At 47.4% G+C, this 19,751-nt stretch overlaps 2 protein-coding genes across 2 annotated transcripts; both read left to right on the top strand.

Annotated features, from left to right (window-relative positions):
* The first annotated feature begins 448 nt into the window (after positions 1-448).
* On the top strand, positions 449-2,011 carry LOC124662471. Its single transcript, XM_047200305.1, has one exon. The coding sequence runs from the start codon at positions 449-451 to the stop codon at positions 1,568-1,570; it is 1,122 nt and encodes a 373-aa protein (XP_047056261.1). The 3' UTR covers positions 1,571-2,011.
* A 4,566-nt stretch (positions 2,012-6,577) lies between these two features.
* On the top strand, positions 6,578-8,461 carry LOC124666121. The gene is made up of 2 exons (XM_047203474.1): positions 6,578-7,043; positions 7,986-8,461. Exons 1-2 carry the CDS (start codon positions 6,737-6,739, stop codon positions 8,072-8,074), a joined length of 396 nt encoding a protein of 131 aa, XP_047059430.1. The 5' UTR covers positions 6,578-6,736; the 3' UTR covers positions 8,075-8,461.
* Positions 8,462-19,751: the final 11,290 nt, after the last annotated feature.

Here is a 19,751-nt window from a genome sequence, read left to right as displayed (position 1 = left end):
CATATGGATTTTTTTTTGGCTACGATAGCATTATTTTTTGCTACGAGGTCTCCGGCGAGGTTTTCGTCAATATTTTCCGATGATATTGGGTTTTGCTATATTAACATTTTTTGCTACAATAGCATAACTTTTTTGCTACGTGGTCTCCGACGAGGTCTCCGGCGAACCCAGTCTTTTTATTTTCTTTTCTGAACGAACCGTTTTTTGCTTCAGTCATTTGCTGCCGGGGGTGATTTTTTGCTGCCCGAAGATATTTTTTTGCTACATGCAAATCTAACTGTCAAAATGATTGATCCGGCGCTGGGGAATCAGATCCCCGGGACGCCCAGCAGTTTCCTTCCAATAAACGTTGACCGCCGCCGCTCGACCCTTTCTGCCCAGCTGGCCGCCGCTCGACCCTTTCTGCCCAGTTGGCCGCCGCCGCCGCCGCCACCTCCGCCGTGACGCTATGATCCGCCACCTCCGGTCACGCGTGCTTTCTCTCCTCCCCTTCCCGTCCCATCTCCCTGCCGCCCACCTCGTTCCCCTCCACAGCCTCCTCTCCACGACCGCATCCATTCCCCCCAAATCTTTCTCCGTCAAGGACTTCCTCGTCACCGACTGCGGCCTCACCCGAGAGCAAGCCATCAAGACCTCCAAAAGGCTCTCCTACCTCACGTCTCTCTCCAGGCCTGCGGCCGCCCTGGCTTTCCTCTCGGCCCGCGGCGTCCCCCGCTCCGCCATCGCCGCCGCCGTGGCCGCCGACCCGCGCATCCTGTCCGCCAGCGTGGGCAGGGTCCTCTCCCCCCGCTTCGCCGAGCTCACCGAGATCGGCCTCTCGCCTTCGCAGATCGTGGACATCCTCACGATCCGCCGCACAGCCTCTCTTCCCGGCAACCTCCTCTTCTGGATCCAAACCCTGGGCACCTACCACAAGATCCTCACTCTCGCCAAGTGCAACTGCGATCTCCTCAGAGCCAGTCTCGACAAGGTGATCAAGCCGAACCTCAACACCCTGCGGGAGTGCGGAGTAAGTGCTTCCGACATTGCAGGTGGAGGCAGGTACTCCAGTCGCCTCTTCACCGTGAAACGCGAGGTCCTCATGGGCGCCATCGCGCGAGTGGAGCAGTTAGGTGTGGAACGCGGCTCAGGCGTGTTCCCCCGTGCACTCGCTGCGCTGTCCTTCTTGAGCAAGGACATTCTCGACGGCAAAATACAACTGTTGCGGAAGCTGGGGTTTTGGCAGGATGAGCTAGTGATGATTCTGAAGAAGGCGCCGCAGGTCCTGGCTCTTTCCGAGAAAAAGATCCAGCGAGCTGTGGAGTTCTTGATGAGGGACGTCTCTCTGCAGGCACCCTACATTGCCCGACGGCCAGCTCTCATCATGTATAGCCTTGAGAAGCGGTTGATGCCCCGGCACTCCTTGCTCGAGGTTCTCAGGAAGAAGGGACTACTGGGTGTCGAGTGGGACTACTATACAATTGCTGCGATGGCTCAGAAGAAGTTTGTGCAGAAGTTTGTGGATCCTTATAAGAGCAGCTTTCCAGGCCTGGCTGATGATTATGCCTCTGCATGTCTTGGGAAAGCATAATGGAGATTCTTGGCCAGAATATTTTAAACCGTGGCGACCAAATCTGCTCATTCTGAGACTGTCCGAGGATTCTCTTCGTCACAAGACTAGCAACGAGTTTGATTTAGAGCCAGAGTACACTGAACTTCAAAGAGACCTATGCAATTCATGTAGAGCGTGGAGAAGCATCAGGTTCCACGGCATCGTGCCGTGAAGGTCCTGCTGGTAGAGGAATCGCTGAACAACTTTCTTATGCATTAGTTGCTTGTTCTGAGGAGACTATCAGATCGAAGTTCATGGATTGTTGCAAGGAAAGTGTTCCTGGGCTCACTTATGTGTATGCTGCTGATTGTGCTGCGGAGGTGCCCCCAAATTCAATTTTGACATGTTAACATATGATTTTTGTATCCTTTGGTGTACTAGATGTTTAGATGGTAACATGCAGCTTTTTCCCATTAGCTACTATTCATGGCACAAACACTCTTAATTCTTAGTCTCTGCAATTGAACAACTAGTGATGTGATTGTCCACAATCCGTGCTATTTTTTTAAAAGGAAACGCTGTGTCCTTAATATACACTCTAGAAACAAGGTACTTCTGTGTGATCATGAAAGTGACATAACTCCCTCCATGCTACCAAAGTTAATTGTTTCCTAGCTTTGGCTTATATTTCTTGGCTAAAATAAGCATAGAAAATATGAACTAGTTTTTAATATGGTACAGTCTACAGTGTAGGTTTTATAAGAAATATGTTTCAGTTTTTACAAACTTGGCTTGTATATACGGTGGAGCAACTTGAGCCTGAGCAAGATAGGGTGTAGGTCACTTGCTGTTAGGTAAAATGCTTGACCTGAATAAAGTTGTATCCAGCAGAAATGAATAGACCATATGCACCAGCTCATTAAGTTTGACAAGTGTGCAGTCGCTTCCTTCTGATTTTACCAGAACATCATCTTACTGCTGTTACATCTCCTCCATTTTTCGTCTTGTTCTTTCTGTTGGAGAAACAATAGATGACCCCACATTTTTCGATAAAGGGCGCGTCATTACTCAAAATATTCAAGCATTACACCCAGCCTCTGCATAACTAAGATGCACACAGCCGTTCAAGTATCTAGTCTGAACAAAAATATAAAAATATAAGCTGCATAACTAAGATGATGCCACATATCTGGCTGTTACAATTTCCGTTGAATTGAATCTGATTTGGAAGAGTCCCAACAAATCAGATAATCTTGCTTCATATATGTACAGTGTAGGGTTTAGAAGAAATATGTTTCTCCTTTTACAAACTTGGGTTGTGTATATGTTGGAGCTACTTGAGCCTGAGTAAGACATAGTGTACCTCACTTGCTGTTAGGTAAAATGCTTGACCTGCATGGTTTTTAAGGCGCTAAGGCATCCTAAAGCGTTGGGGGCGCTCTACCGCCGAAGAGCCTAAAGCGGGTAAGGTGCTGGGGGGCTCTATAGCCTAAGCGTCCAGGCGGACGCATTGAAAACCATGTTGGCCTGAATAGAGTTGTATCCAGCAGAAATGAATGTGAAGCATTCGAAATGAATATACAATATGCATCAGCTCTTTAAAGATTGTCCTGCAGCCTTTAATTCCTTTGATATAAAGTCATTTTTGTAGTACCAGATATTCCAAAACACAAGGCACATATGTAATAATTTCCATATGAAAATGCACATCCAACAACTTAATGTTAGTATGAACAGAATACGTGGCTGCGTAATCTGGAATGAGAACTGATACTTGTACAAATCTATTTTATCAAGATTTTTTTCATGATCCTAATGACAATTTAGGCATTGTGGAGAGATAATAGCCTACAGCTTGTTCTTGCTCTTAATTTGCTGTGTCCTAATAACCTCTCAATGGCTAAAACCTGGAGTTTTCCATTTATAAGACCAAGCGTCATTTCATCTGCGAGATCTCTGGTTTCCTTGAGCAGAGTTAAATTCTGATATTTTGACTAAATGCCTCACACGATGGTCTGATTCTACCTTTTTATTATCCCTGTACACGCCAATAAATTTCTCAGTCCTGATCACATTGTGCTCACGGCACACTCTTCTAATTTTAACTGTGCATCACACTTATATCTATAGAATCTGTACAAGGTACGTTGTTCTAATTTTACATGGCACACTCTTCCAGTTGTCATAGTAATTTAATCATGTAATGTAATGCTACTTTCAGTGTTTTTGACATGCATCTGAGAAATAGGATGCCAGGAAATATATGTTGAGTAATGTTCTGTCACCCTAATTCTCATTGGAAGAACCCAATACTGAAGACAATATGGGAGCTTGCTTACATAGTCCACTAGTGGGCAAAGAAGTTTAGCTGTTAATATGGTCAGTGTATCACCATGATTAAAATTCATTTTAAACAATTGGCACCATTTTCGGAAGAATGGCTTGATACCATGGAGCCTTGTGGGGAGGTCAGTTTATACCATTGACTTCTCAAACTTGTATTTATTTGAATAACTAGTTCTGATAATTATCCGAATTCCCTCATCCCCTAAGCGACAAACATTAATTTCAATATAATTCTCTAGTTTTGTAGTTTCTGTTTGTATATTAGGTTGATGATGTGATGAATCTGATGAAACGTCCTGATATGCGTATCTGAATCCAGTATCTCGGTACTAGCTGATTTAGACCGTTGCACAGCTATATTTGCTGGGGTACATTGCTTATATATTTAGTCTCATTCCAGCCAGGGTCAAGCAACTGGATTAATAATCTGCTGAATAAGCTATAGCAGTGTGTGGTCGCTTCCTTCTGACTTTACCAGAATATTAGCATTCATCTAACTGCTGGTACATATTCTCCTCCCTGTTCCTTCTTTTTCGTTCTGTTGGAGAAACAGTAGAGGATGCCACAAATCTGGCTGTTACAATCTCCCATTGAATTGAATCTGACTTACACCAGAGTCTCAACAAATCAGATCATCTTGCTTCATGTATCATCTGCATGTATTCTGTGTGTGTCTTGCTCGAGATAAATCGAGTGTACACAGAACTGAGAGCTCCTGGTTGTAACTCACTTTTGTACTTGCGGCTTAGGTCTCATTGCTTTTTCTTGTAGATATACTATTTAGACTAGGGGATGGTTCTCTCAATTGTTTAAACTTTTTCAGTTAGTACACTGCATAACGAACTGACAAGCAAAACAAAATACATGGCAACTCTTCCTGGCTTGGTCCATTCTCTTCCTTCGAAACAAAATCTTACATATTCATCCTTATCACTTTTTTTTCTAAGGCCTGAAGAACACTAATTTTTTGTGCAGATCACCACATAATTTTTGTGCAGCTCCCAAATAGATCATTCTCATTGTAAAATTTTGCAGATTCATATGTATCCCCTCATGTACACATGATATTTCATTTGTTTTTCTTAGACCTGTCAAAGGATCACTGGAATTTTACGTGTTGGATACTAGTAAGTGTGCATTGTGCAATACACATTCTAATTTTCGGTCAAAAATATTTTGTTAAAGAACGGAAAATAATCCTAATTTGTTTGAACTGGCAACATCCACTGAATTTGTTAGTGAAAATCATCAAGCTGTGAGATGATATTGCATCCAATAATTCTACTTTGTGGAATTTGAGCACCAGCACCGGTGCTTTTTCATCTAAACTTGGTTACAAAAATATTCATATATGTATATCTCAATCTGTGCTTAAAAACAGAAGTAGTGAAAAAAATTCCTTGCAACTGTTTGCTAAGCTACAATAAATCAGTCTAACAGAAACTATATTGTGTCAATTTCTGCACATGTGAGTACCTTGCTGATTTTTTTGTGGTGATCATACCGCTGAAGTTGGCTGTCATATAGGAATATGACATACAAATAGCGCACCAATCTCCGGCGAACTTGACATCTTTTGCAGCGGTGGCTAACTCTTTGCTCTCTAATCAAGGTGACCGAGGGGATCATGATGATCATCTCAACGTCGAAGACGTATGCTAGGACGATGACGCACCGGCCTAGATATTATGGTGATGGCTGTGTAGGAAGTTGTCCCAATTGTCGGCCGTACTCGCCGGTCACCGGCCCGTGGGCCAGCATCCCATGGATGAGGTCATGGCAGATCACCTAGCTCCGGAAGAGCGAAGGGTTGGCGACCTCCATCCGATGATTGAAGTCTCGAAGGTAGGGGTCCCTCCTCGCGCTCCGGCTTCAACCAGCCTTGAGGTATCTTCCACGAATCGTGGGACACAATCGATGACCGGGCGTGAATGTGCATCAAGCATGCTAGTCGTAAGTCGTACTGGTTGATCTCTTCGCTCTTGATGGTCGCTATGCCGCATGCGTCAATGCGGGTCTCCATCGCCGCCACCCGAGACGACCCTACTACTGGTTCCGCCGCCATGGCGCATCGACTACGTACTTATCTCTACTATTAAAAGCAAACTGGTGAATGCCTGGTGTCACATTTTCAGGATGGACAATAATACCCCTACGTCAATATACCAAAATATACCACCGCAAACAACCACGGAATTTTCTCCTCATATTGTGGATCGGCCCTTTTGCTTCGGTCAGAAAGTTAAGGTACGTGATTATTTGGGTGTGTCTATGTCTCAGTTGACTGAGATTTTCTTAAGTCTCAGTCAATTCAGAAAAGTGCAACTGCAGTTCAAAGAAAAGTGCAACTCAGTCCAGTTGCACGTTTCTGGCAGAAAAGTGCAATTGCACTTTTTTAACAGAAAAGTGCAACTCAAGTACTTTTTTGTAAGTGACTTAGACTTAAGAAAATCTCAGTTGATAGCAAAACCGTACTCTAATTCCTATCTTTATGGCCTCCTCTCCGCACCTGGACGTGGCTTGCCTGTGCCGCAGGCGTACGACCATCCGTACGGCGTGCGGTCGAAAATCCATCGAGCGGCTCCTATTCCCATACCCCACAGCGTTGGTTTTTCTTCCAAAAAAACAACCGGAAATACAGGGTACTCCGTATGTATCCCTTCGCTCTGTACACAGATTTCTTACCTTTCCCCTTCTGTATCCATCCCCTGCAAGCCTCGTCCCGAGCTGAAAAAGAACTCAAGCGGCGAAGCTGAGCGGAGACCTCTGGCTGTGCCGCCTTGGTCCCGTTCCTCCGGTCTCCGTCTCCAGCCGCAACCCCTCGATGGATCTCGTCGCTCCGCCACCTCAGGGTCAGGGATGTGGTGCCTCGACCTGGTTGAGCGCGACGGCGCCTCTGCTCCTCCCACGCCGGCGTGTTTCCCCTTGCTAATCAGACTGGCCGTAAGCCTGGATTGTATCGGCGGAAGGCAGCGCGTGAATTTGGAGGAGGTGCCTAGCGGGGCTAGCGCTGGTCTCACTCCCCGCGGTGGCGAGGAGGAGATGCCGCGGCGGCGAGGTGGAGGAGATGCGACGGCTGCTAGGCGCAGCATCGGCGAGGCGGCCAGGCCCGCGGCTCAAGGAGACTATAGGAGGACCTCGTCTGCTGGTGGAAGCTCAAGGAGAGGTAAGCAACTTTTGTGTTCTATGAATTGCTTTAGTGCGGTTGTAATGTAAATGAATTTTTTAATTGAGCTGGTTTACGGGAAACATTGGTTTATATGGTTAAACTAGCATTCTCCAGATACTGCATTCTATGAATTACTTTCTTGAGTTAAACTAGCTATATTGATGAGAATGTGGTTATGTGACGCCTCAAATTCATACACATCAGTTTATGCCCACTGCTTCTTCTAATGCTAAAACCGATAGTTTCAGCATACTTGTTATAAAAAGAATAAGCTTCCTCCTCTGATAAAAATTCATGCCATGTTTTGGTACCCTTCCATCAGTGAGATTTTCTGTAGTTTCTTGTAAATCCTATATAAATTAATATTCACTTTAGTCAATACACAAATGCACTGATTGTTATCGATTATTTCCCCTACACGCCAATACTGTACATAATGGCATTATTCTGATGAGTTTGGCGACAGGGTAGTACTGCTTACCCTGCAGCTATTTAGTATTTGATCAATTAGAATCATAATGTCATTCTTCTGATGAGTTTGGCGACAGGGTAGTATTTGAGTCTGGACAAATTATCATTTGATCTTGTGCATGCCGGTGTTCCTATAAATTTTGCAAAGTGTTCCTGTACATCTAGGCTGATGGCATGCCTGACGAAGCACATATGGAGGGGATGGCAGGATTGGAAGAATTCCCACAAACGGTTTAAAAACAATTGCGAAGCGACTATGATCCATCATGAAGAAACAGTCATATTTCTTACCATCCTTGAGTGAGACCCATGGCCATCATCATTCCCTTCATTGCTAGAAGAAGCCATCAGCGACTTGTGTTGATTGCCGCACTATTCAATTGGTTCCTTCTCTGTTCAATTGGAGGACTATTCAACTAGAGGATAATTTTCCTGTGCTGATTCGCTTTCACTATTTGTTTACGGCAGATCAGATTTCAGATTTTGGCGCGCAGCTGTGTATTTCTTGGATGTGTTCCCGTGCGATGAGTTATCTCCTCTTTTGTGTGTTTTTTTAATGTTGTGCATGCTGGAGGGAAGGTAATCTGTCCTCTGTAGACAGCGGAAGAGATATGCATCAGCCCTGTATTTCCGGTTTTTTTTCAGAGAAAAACCAGCACTAGAGCACCGGAATAGCAGCCGCTCGATTGATTTTCCACCGCGCGTCGCACAGATGGTCGCATGCCTGCGGCACAGGGAAGCCCCGTCCCAACCCGGTGGCACTCACGCTGCAACCTCCTGTCCCGAGTAGGTGCGGCACGACGCCTTGCGCTCGATCTTGAGCCTCTCCATCGCGTCGGTGAACGCTCCGCACCTGCTGGCCACGGGACTGGCGCCGTCACCGGGGACACGTCCGGGCTGAACTGGGCCCTCGCGACACTTAGCAACATCGTGGCCGCCTGTCCCGAGGGCCGGCGCGCGAGGAGTCGCATCCCAGACGCGGTGCCCGTCCTCCAGAGCGTGCTCAAATGGTCCGACAAGGCTGGGTGCCAGGAGAAGGCCATGTACGTGCTGATGGTCCCGGCGCACCGGAGCTACGGCGACCGCGTAGCGATGGCTGAGACTGGCGCCACGTCCACGCTCGTGGGCACAGTGCTGGCGCAGAACCGTTCATCGATGATCCGCGTCGACAAGGGCAAGCAGGCCACCGCTCATACATTTTCTCCCATAACGAGCATCATAGCAAATTACTAGGCTGAAGCATAACTGCAGCGGAAAAAAGAAGATCCAGCACGTGTGAAAGCCTACAGGCCGGGTTTCTTCTGTACGCTATCAATTTACCTATCTATGAATGATGGCACTTAATGTTTGTAGAAGTTTCTTTCCCTCATTTGGTTCTCATTGATTTGTTACTGTGAGTTTGGCAATTAGTGGTCTAATGCAACATTTTGGTAATGTTAGGCACTTAGGCTCTTAGACTGAATAAACTAGATTCCCTCTCGGTCGACTATGAATTGTTTCTCATGACTCCCGAGTAACTTTACCAAAATATAGTGATACTCATCGTATATTGGTAAAAAATATAGTTATAATCGGTGGTATCAGCTGGTAAAAATACTAGGTTAAAAACTTTGTATGTCAAAAAGTTCGTTTAGTACGTTAAAAAACAGGGTCAAAGCTACGTGGTGACCGAGCAAAGTTTCGTTGTCTGACCGTGCTGGCAAAGAACTCCTATCATCTGCAAGTGAGCATGGGGAGAAGGAAAAAAGAAAGCGCATATCACATGAAACGAACAAACCAGAGAGAGAAGGAAAAAATAAATCAACGCAGAGCACCCTATAGGATCGAGCCATTGAGCGGCGGCGGGGATGGATCCAAGGGCAGCATGGTAAGAGTGAAGCAGGTCACACCAGGAACCTGGCGGAGGCGTAACGCTATGGTGGGGCGAGGGTGCGAGATGCATCATTCATGGGGGGGGGGGTTCGACCGAGGGGTGAGCAGCGCTACGAGACGCGCGGCTCGAGCCTGCTGCATGGAGCTACGGGTGGTGGCCGGTCCGCAGGATTCGAGGGCCGCCGGGACATGGAAACAAGGAGCTCATGGCGTTGTTGTTTTGTGAGAGCCTCCATTCTGAGGAACCAGGCGACGGGGTGAGGGATCGATAGGAGAGCAATGGGGAGCGCTTGGGAAAGCTTCGCTAGGATGGGACCGGGGGTGTGCGCTCACGCGCTCACCCGTGAGCGTATTGCGCACGGTCTGTTGTGTGTGGCGGCGGGGTTAGTGGGAAGAGAGGCACTTCAAAGGGTGGATCCCCTAACCCTAAACCCTAAACCAGTTAACGCTAGCGACACAATAGTTACAGGCTTGCAGCATCAGGGAGGTCGATGTGCTCGTGGAGACGACGACCGGATTTCTTTCGTTCCGAGCATGTGAATGGCAGGTCCACCCACGTGATGGAGGTGGGAGAAAATGTCTTGGATGCGTGTTGTTGATCGGACGAAGGCGCGCACTGGGTTGCCCCGATCGGACGGCTGGTGACCCCGGGGATCGGGGGATTTGATCCGCCGGGAGACGCTCAGCACTTCCCCCGTTAGATATGGTTTGTTGAGATTAATCGGTGAATCCATCCTTTGGTAAAAAACAAAAATTGATCGATGGGGCATAAGCACATGCAATGCAGCTAATTTTCTCTTCTCCCTTGCGCTAGATTTTCTCCTTCTTTTTGTGGTACGGGGATGGTTGTTAAAGCTTGCGCCCTGATTTTTAGTTCAGGGAGTTTGCGGGTGAGAGGAAAACATGGGTGGTGTGTTGTTTGTAATCTCTTAGAGGTGTGACACCGTCGAGCATTCATAATGTTGTGCCGAATACCTTAGGCGCGTTGAGGGAGAATGTCTCTTAAAATGAGGGATAATATGTATGTACTTGCATTTTATACACACTGGATTAATTATGTGAAGTAAATTTTAAATATTTTTAAATACTATATGATTTTTTATCTACTTAAATATTTATGTGCATTGTTTGCACATGTAACATGTGTGTGGCACTAGAGATAAACGAGGAAGCCGTGGCGAAGCACGGGCACTAGTGTACCTACTGTGGTTCAAGCGAGATGCACCTGGCGGACCAGTCAAAAAAAGAAGAATAGTGGCAGTCTGAGCACATGTTTTTTTTCTAATTCACCCTAATATGTTTGTCACCTAATTTTGTGTCTCACACTCTCGCCGAGATGAATTATTCTCTCAACGGAAAATCACTTCTTTGGCGGAGCACTAAAATAAGTACGGACACTGGGATCGACCATCCACTATTCTTTAAGGCACCTGAACCAATTATGAGAATGAACTAAGAGCATCTCTAACAGAACCCGAAAAAGTGTAAACCGAAAAAGTGGTTTTCAGTCTTCCGAAAACGATAGTTCGTTCGAATTTGGCAGTGGCGCAGATTAGAAACCGAAAAAGTGGAACTGAAAAGCGGAATTATGCGATGATCATAGTTCGACATCAAATTGATGCCCCGATTGAGCATCAAAACATACATTGTTCATAAAATTAAAGCTACGTTCCTGGTACACCGGCGGGCGCTAGTTAGCTAAAGCAAAATGCGGCCACTATATTGACCTACGCGCGCGGCGATGCCGGTGGTGGCGGAGAGGTTCGGCGGCAGAGGGCGCCGACGCTGTCGTCGACGAGCTTCACGCGTCGTCGGATTTCGAGCTTGACGCGGCGGACGCGGGCCTCCCGGCGGGCCGCCTCGTATTCACGGACGAGGCGGACGGCTTCTGCCTCCTCCCAGCGGAAGTGCGCGCGAACCTCCGCCTCGCTGATGGCCTTGGTCTGCGCGAGGACGACGTCCTCCTTGTCGCTGCCGTGGACATAGTCCCCGGCGGAGAAGGTGGGCGACCGCGCGAGGATGAGATCCTCGTCGTCGATGTTGTCCGCGACGGGGAGCTGCGGTGTGCAGCTTGACTGGCCGAAGGACGAGCCCTCACCGGCGTTGTCGTACCTGGTGAGCTTCCCTGGGGGCGTGAGCCCCCAGTTCGTCCACCGGCGGGCGCTGCGCTTGCGCGCGCCCTCCGACCGGTTCCACTTCCGTCGCTCTGCGTCGGTGCGGAAGACGGGCGGGCATGGCGGCGAGTCGCCGCCGCCACGGCCTTGGGAGCCTCGACGGGACGACATCGCGTGGCGGCGCGCTTTCGATCGGTGGCTGGGGCGAGCTGGATTGCTCGCCGGAAATGGTCAGGGGCGGCGGCGGAGGGGAGAAGGGTTTGCGACCCGAACTCCCCTCCGCGAACCCTTTTAATAGGGGCCGTTCAGGGACCGATTCGGGCCCCTGAACTTATTTTACGGGCCGGCCCATCATTTCGGTCGCTGATCTGCGACACATTCGGCCCGAACCCGTAAATTCGCCGGAAAAGTTCGGTTCCGGTGGAATTTACGGGTTCTGTTAGAGCTGGTCTAAGGGTGGTGCCAATGCCTCACCTCACTATAGCCTGCCACGTCAGCTTTTTTCCTCACTCTCACCCCACTCTCACCCCACTCTCACCCCACGGTGCCAGTGCACAGGCTATAGTGCCAGCTCTCACTTCTCTCTCCTCCACATCACCATTTCTTTTTCAGATTAAGTTATTTCACTCGATTTTTTGTAGACATTCAAAATAATGCAAGAAAATTATTTTATTCTACTAAAAATGTTACCGATTACATAATAATTAATTAAATTACATAATAAATAAAAATTCTACTCCTCTTCCTCTTCTTCCTGCTCCTCCTCCTCGTCGTCATCATCTTCCAGACCAAGCTCTTTTTCCACCATCTTGATGGCCTTCGCATGTTTGCCCTTTTCTGCTTCGTTCATGTCGTCGGTTGATCGGTCTTTCATTTTGTTCCATTACTTGAATAGCTTAGCCTTCACTAAACCCTTCATCATGTTCCTCATCGCGAAGGATTTACTTCCTACCTCACTGCTTGATGAGGAGTCCTTCCCCTTCCTCCTAGCCTTACGTGCCGCGGCCTTGGCCCTATCGCGGCCCGTTGGACGCTCCTCCTCCGTTGTCACCTCGCTAGAGCTGTACTCACCAGAAAGTCCTAGACGGCTTCTCTTGGAAGTGGACTCGGTTCCACTACCAGGACCATGTTGTCCTTTCCACTTCGCTTCATTGCGAACAGCTAGCCACCAGTGGTGCCGTCTGAACGGCTGAGTCACTCTTTTGTCATTCGCGTACCTCTCCATTGCCACCTTCATGACTATATCATCGTCTGCTCCACTCTGACGTAACTCTGATTCTTGGATGTGGTATGAATTGAACAGGGACACCTCCTTGTTGTAGGCGTTCCAATGATCCTTCAGCTGCTTCGAGGTCCGACGACGGGCAGGATCCGAGGTAGAGTTGAAGGTTGCAGCTATCTGACCCCAAAAACTAGTGCCGGTCTTGCAATTACCGGCAACGGAGTCCTTGGAGTTAAAAAGCCAAGCATTAACCTACCCCGAAATAGATATTGTTAGTGAAAAATCCAAGCAAGAACCAACCCCGAAATAAATATGTGATGGGTAAGTAAAGTACCCGTTTTTCCTCTTCCGCAACGATCCGGTCAAGCCTCTTTGCACGCGGTGGTACGATTGTTTCCGCGGCATTGGACTCGGAGCTTGGAGCGGGAGCTTCAGAAGGTGGTGGGGGGTACGGACCATATGGCGCGTATGGATACGGAGGTGGAGGGTATGAACCGTACGAAGGTGGTGGGTAAGGAGGTACAGTGCCACTCCCGCTACCTGTAGGTGGAGCATTTGGAGGTGGTTGGAGGTATGGATACGGAGGCGGAGGGTATGAACCATATGGCGCCGGAGGTGGAGCGTATGGCCCATATGGCCCCGGAGGTGGTGTGCCGGAGGAGTATAAAACTCGGGGAAGCGGCGAAGAACCGACATTGGTGCGACGATGTGTTGGAGAGACATCATCTAGGTGTATTGGTGACCCGTCGGGCTGCAACAGATCCGTGAACGTGGTCAAATCTGGTGGAGTCCAACCGGACATGGTGGAGAAGATTTGAGAGAGTGAAGGTGATGAATGAGATGAAATGGGTGTGGAGTGAGTGAAACCATATGGGGGGTATTTATAGGGGGCGGGGATGAAATTTTAGGGTTTTTTTTTGGCTTTTTTCGGATTTTTTGAACCAGCAACGGCTACCCCAACGGCTAGCTGACGTGGACGAATCAGATCGCGCCACGTCAACTAGCCGTTACGCCCTCTCGCCCGCCTATCGCCCCTCTCTCGCCTCTCCCTCGCCCCCACTCTCGCCTCCTTCTCGCTGCCAACGCTACCGCCCCACTCTCGCCCGCCTCTCGCCTCCCTCTCGCCCCCAACGCAGGCGGTAGCCGGGCGGGAGCGGGCGATACCGCCCGGCGCCCGCGCCGTCGCCTCCCGCTCTCGTCTCGCCCCTCTCTCGCCTCTCTCTCGCCCCGCCTCGGGAGCTACCGCCCCCTCTCTCGCCCCGCCTCGGGCGCTACTGCCCCCTCTCTCGCCCGCAATGGCACCAGCCTTAATAGCCAAATGTTTTCATATATAGATGGATTCCTTTCAGCAATGCAAACATTGAATTCTAGACGACGTGCTTCAGAGTTCAGACCCTTTCTGCCCAGCTGGCCGCCGCCGCCGCCACCACCGCCTCCGCCGTGACGCCATGATCCGCCACCTCCGGTCACGCGTGCTTTCTCTCCTCCGCTTCCCGTCCCATCTCCATGCCGCCCACCTCGCTCCCCTCCACAGCCTCCTCTCCACGACCGCATCCATTCCCCCCAAATCTTTCTCCGTCAAGGACTTCCTCGTCACCGACTGCGGCCTCACCCGAGAGCAAGCCATCAAGACCTCCAAAAAGCTCTCCTACCTCACGTCTCTCTCCAGGCCTGCGGCCGCCCTGGCTTTCCTCTCGGCCCGCGGCGTCCCCCGCTCCGCCATCGCCGCCGCCGTGGCCGCCGACCCGCGCATCCTGTCCGCCAGCGTGGGCAGGGTCCTCGCCCCCCGCTTCGCCGAGCTCACCGAGATCGGCCTCTCGCCTTCGCAGATCGTGGACATCCTCTCGATGCGCCGCACAGGCTCTCTTCGCGGCAACCTCCTCTTCTGGATCCAAACCCTGGGCACCTACGACAAGCTGCTCCCTCTCGCCAAGTCCAACTGCGATCTCCTCAGCACCAGTCTCGAGAAGGTGATCAAGCCAAACCTCAACACCCTGCGGGAGTGCGGGGTAAGCGCTTCCGACATTGCAGGTGGAAGCATGTACTCCAGTCGCCTCTTCACCGTGAAACACCAGGTCCTCATGGGCGCCATCGCGCGCGTGGAGGAGTTAGGCGTGGAACGCGGCTCAGGGATGTTCCCCCGTGCACTCGCTGCGCTCTCCTTCTTGAGCAAGGACATTCTCGACGGGAAAGTACAACTGTTGCGAAAGCTGGGGTTTTCACAGGATGACCTAGTGATGATTGTGAAGAAGGCGCCGCAGGTCCTGGCTTTATCTGAGAAAAAGATCCAGCGAGCTGTGGAGTTCTTGATGAGGGACGCCTCTCTGCAGGCACCGTACATTGCGCAACGTCCAGTTCTCATCATGTATAGTCTTGAGAAGCGGTTGATGCCCCGGCACTCCTTGCTCGATGTTCTCAGGCAGAAGGGACTACTGGGTGTCGAGTGGGACTACTATACAATTGCTGCGATGGCTCAGAAGAAGTTTGTGCAGAAGTTTGTGGATCCTTATAAGAGCAGCTTTCCAGGCCTGGCTGATGATTATGCCTCTGCATGTCTTGGGAAAGCATAATGGAGATTCTTGGCCAGAATATTTTAAACCGTGGCGACCAAATCTGCTCATTCTGAGACTGTCCGAGGATTCTCTTCGTCACAAGACTAGCAACGAGTTCGATTTAGAGCCAGAGTACACTGGACTTCAAAGAGATCTACGCAATTCATGTTGAGCGTGGAGAGGCATCAGGTTCCACGGCATCGTGCCGTGAAGGTCCTGCTGGTAGAGGAATTGCTGAACAACTTCTGTCCTTACGCATTAGTTGCTTGTTCTGAGGAGACTATCAGATCGAAGTTCATGGATTGTTGCAAGGAAAGTGTTCCTGGGCTCACTTATATGTATGATGCTGATTGTGCTGCGGAGGTGCCCCCAAATTCAATTTTGACATGTTAACATATGATTTTTGTATCCTTTGGTGTACTAGATGTTTAGATGGTAACATGCAGCTTTTTCCCATTAGCTACTATTCACGGCACAAACACTCTTAATTCTTAGTCTCAGCAATTGAACAACTAGTGATCTGATTGTTCACAACCGTGCTATTTTTTTAAAGGAAATGCTGTGTCCTTAATATACACTTTAGAAACAAGGTACTTCTGTGTGATCATGAAAGTGCATAACTCCCTCCGTGCTAACAAAGTTAATTGTTTCCTAGCTTTGGCTTATATTTCTTGGCTAAAATAAGCATAGAAAATATGAACTTTTTTTTAATATGGTACAGTCTACAGTGTAGGTTTTATAAGAAATATGTTTCAGTTTGTACAAACTTGGCTTGTATATACGTTGGAGCAACTTGAGCCTGAGCAAGATAGGGTGTAGGTCACTTGCTGTTAGGTAAAATGCTTGACCTGAATAGAGTTGTATCCAGCAGAAATGAATGTGACATTCCGTCTGGAGAAATGAATAGACCATATGCACCAGCTCATTAAGTTTGATAACTGTGCAGTCGCTTCCTTCTGATTTTACCAGAACATCATCTTACTGCTGTTACATCTCCTCCATTTTTCGTCTTGTTATTTCTGTTGGAGAAACAATAGATGACGCCACATTTTTCGATAAAGGGCGCGTCATTACTCAAAATATTCAAGCATTATACCCAGCCTCTTCATAACTAAGATGCACACAGCCGTTCAAGTATCAAGTCTGAACAAAAATATAAAAATATAAGATGCATAACTAAGATGACGCCACATATCTGGCTGTTACAATTTCCGTTGAATTGAATCTGATTTGGAAGAGTCCCAGCAAATCAGATAATCTTGCTTCATATATGTACAGTGTAGGGTTTAGAAGAAATATGTTTCTCCTTTTACAAACTTGGGTTGTGTATATGTTGGAGCTACTTGAGCCTGAGTAAGACATAGTGTACCTCACTTGCTGTTAGGTAAAATGCTTGACCTGCATGGTTTTTAAGGCGCTAAGGCATCCTAAAGCGTTGGGGGCGCTCTACCGCCGAAGAGCCTAAAGCGGGTAAGGTGCTGGGGGGCTCTATAGCCTAAGCGTCCAGGCGGACACATTGAAAACCATGTTGGCCTGAATAGAGTTGTATCCAGCAGAAATGAATATACAATATGCATCAGCTCTTTAAAGATTGTCCTGCAGCCTTTAATTCCTTTGATATAAAGTCATTTTTGTAGTACCAGATATTCCAAAACACAAGGCACATATGTAATAATTTCCATATGAAAATGCACATCCAACAACTTAATGTTAGTATGAACAGAATACGTGGCTGCGTAATCTGGAATGAGAACTGATACTTGTACAAATCTATTTTATCAAGATTTTTTTCATGATCCTAATGACAATTTAGGCATTGTGGAGAGATAATAACCTACAGCTTGCTCTTGCTCTTAATTTGCTGTGTCCTAATAACCTCTCAATGGCTAAAACCTGGAGTTTTCCATTTATAAGACCAAGCGTCATTTCATCTGCGAGATCTCTGGTTTCCTTGAGCAGAGTTAAATTCTGATATTTTGACTAAATGCCTCGCACGATGGTCTGATTGTACCTTTTTATTATCCCTGTACACGCCAATAAATTTCTCAGTCCTGATCACATTGTGCTCACGGCACACTCTTCTAATTTTAACTGTGCATCACACTTATATCTATAGAATCTGTACAAGGTACGCAGTTCTAATTTTACATGGCACACTCTTCCAGTTGTCATAGTAATTTTATCATGTAATGTAATGCTACTTTCAGTGTTTTTGACATGCATCTGAGAAATAGGATGCCAGGAAATATATGTTGAGTAATGTTCTGTCACCCTAATTCTCATTGGAAGAACCCAATACTGAAGACAATATGGGAGCTTGCTTACATAGTCCACTAGTGGGCAAAGAAGTTCAGCTGTTAATATGGTCAGTGTATCACCATGATTAAAATTCATTTTAAACAATTGGCACCATTTTCGGAAGAATGGCTTGATACCATGGAGCCTTGTGGGGAGGTCAGTTTATACCATTGACTTCTCAAACTTGTATTTATTTAAATAACTAGTTCTGATAATTATCTGAATTCCCTCACCCCCTAAGCGACAAACATTAATTTCAATATAATTCTCTAGTTTTGTAGTTTCTGTTTGTATATTAGGTTGATGATGTGATGAATCTGATGAAACGTCATGATATGCGTATCTGAATCCAGTATCTCGGTACTAGCTGATTTAGACCGTTCCACAGCTAAATTTGCTGGGGTACATTGCTTATATATTTAGTCTCATTCCAGCCAGGGTCAAGCAACTGGATTAATAATCTGCTGAATAAGCTATATCAGTGTGTGGCCGCTTCCTTCTGATTTTACCAGAATATTAGCATTCATCTAACTGCTGGTACATATTCTCCTCCCTGTTCCTTCTTTTTCTTTCTGTTGGAGAAACAGTAGAGGATGCCACAAATCTGGCTGTTACAATCTCCCATTGAATTGAATCTGACTTACACCAGAGTCTCAACAAATCAGATCATCTTGCTTCATATATCATCTGCATGTATTCTGCGTGTGTCTTGCTCGAGATAAATCGAGTGTACACAGAACTGAGAGCTCCTGGTTGTAACTCGCTTTTGTACTTGCGGCTTAGGTCTCATTGCTTTTTCTTGTAGATATACTATTTAGACTAGAGGATGGTTCTCTCAATTGTTTAAACTTTTTCAGTTAGTACACTGCATAACGAACTGACAAGCAAAACAAAATACATGGCAACTCTTCCTGGCTTGGTCCATTCTCTTCCTTCGAAACAAAATCTTACATATTCATCCTTATCACTTTTTTTTTCTAAGGCCTGAAGAACACTAATTTTTTGTGCAGATCACCACATAATTTTTGTGCAGCTCCCAAATAGATCATTCTCATTGTAAAATTTTGCAGATTCATATGTATCCCCTCATGTACACATGATATTTCATTTGTTTTTCTTAGACCTGTAAAAGGATCACTGGAATTTTACGTGTTGGATACTAGTAAGTGTGCATTGTGCAATACACATCCTAACTTTCGGTCAAAAATATTTTGTTAAAGAACGGAAAATAATCCTAATTTGTTTGAACTGGCAACATCCACTGAATTTGTTAGTGAAAACCATCAAGCTGTGAGATGATATTGCACCCAATAATTCTACTTTGTGGAATTTGAGCACCAGCACCGGTGCTTTTTCATCTAAACTTGGTTACAAAAATATTCATATATGTATATCTCAATCAGTGCTTAAAAACAGAAGCAGTGAAAAAAATTCCTTGCAACTGTTTGCTAAGCTACAATAAATCAGTCTAACAGAAACTATATTGTGTCAATTTCTGCACATGTGAGCACCTTGCTGATTTTTTTGTGGTGATCATGCCGCTGAAGTGGGCTGTCATATAGGAATATGACATACAAATAGCGCACCAATCTCCGGCGAACTTGACATCTTTTGCAGCGGTGGCTAACTCTTTGCTCTCTGATCAAGATGACCGAGGGGATCATGATGATCATCTCAACGTCGAAGACGTATGCTAGGACGATGACGCACCCGTCCTAGATATTATGGCGAATGTTAGCAATGATGGCTGTGTAGGAAGTTGTCCCAATTGTCGGCCGTACTCGCCGTTCACCGGCCCATGGGCCAGCATCCCATGGATGAGGTCATGGCAGATCACCTAGCTCCGGAAGAGCGAAGGGTTGGCGACCTCCATCCGATGATTGAAGTCTCGAAGGTAGGGGTCCCTCCTCGCGCTCCGGCTTCAACCAGCCTTGAGGTATCTTCCGCGAATCGTGGGACACGATCGATGACCGGGCGTGAATGTGCGTCAAGCATGCTAGTCGTAAGTCGTACTGGTTGATCTCTTCGCTCTTGATGGTCGCTATGCCGCATGAGTCAATGCGGGTTTCCACCGCCGCCACCCGAGACGACCCTACTACTGGTTCCGCCGCCATGGCGCATCGACTATGTACTTATGTACCTAATGTGGTTCAAGCGAGATGCACCTGGCGGACCA

This window comes from Lolium rigidum, chromosome 6 (assembly GCF_022539505.1).
Source record: "Lolium rigidum isolate FL_2022 chromosome 6, APGP_CSIRO_Lrig_0.1, whole genome shotgun sequence".
NCBI classification, from domain to species: Eukaryota; Viridiplantae; Streptophyta; class Magnoliopsida; order Poales; family Poaceae; genus Lolium; species Lolium rigidum.
This window is presented reverse-complemented; position numbering and strand designations above follow the sequence as displayed.

Coding starts and splice junctions, on each gene's coding strand:
- LOC124662471 (XM_047200305.1), top strand. CDS start 449: ATGATCCGCCACCTCCGGTCACGCGTGCTTTCTCTCCTCCCCTTCCCG.
- LOC124666121 (XM_047203474.1), top strand. CDS start 6,737: ATGTGGTGCCTCGACCTGGTTGAGCGCGACGGCGCCTCTGCTCCTCCC. Junction 7,044..7,985: donor TGGTGGAAGCTCAAGGAGAG/GTAAGCAACTTT, acceptor TGTTTACGGCAG/ATCAGATTTCAGATTTTGGC.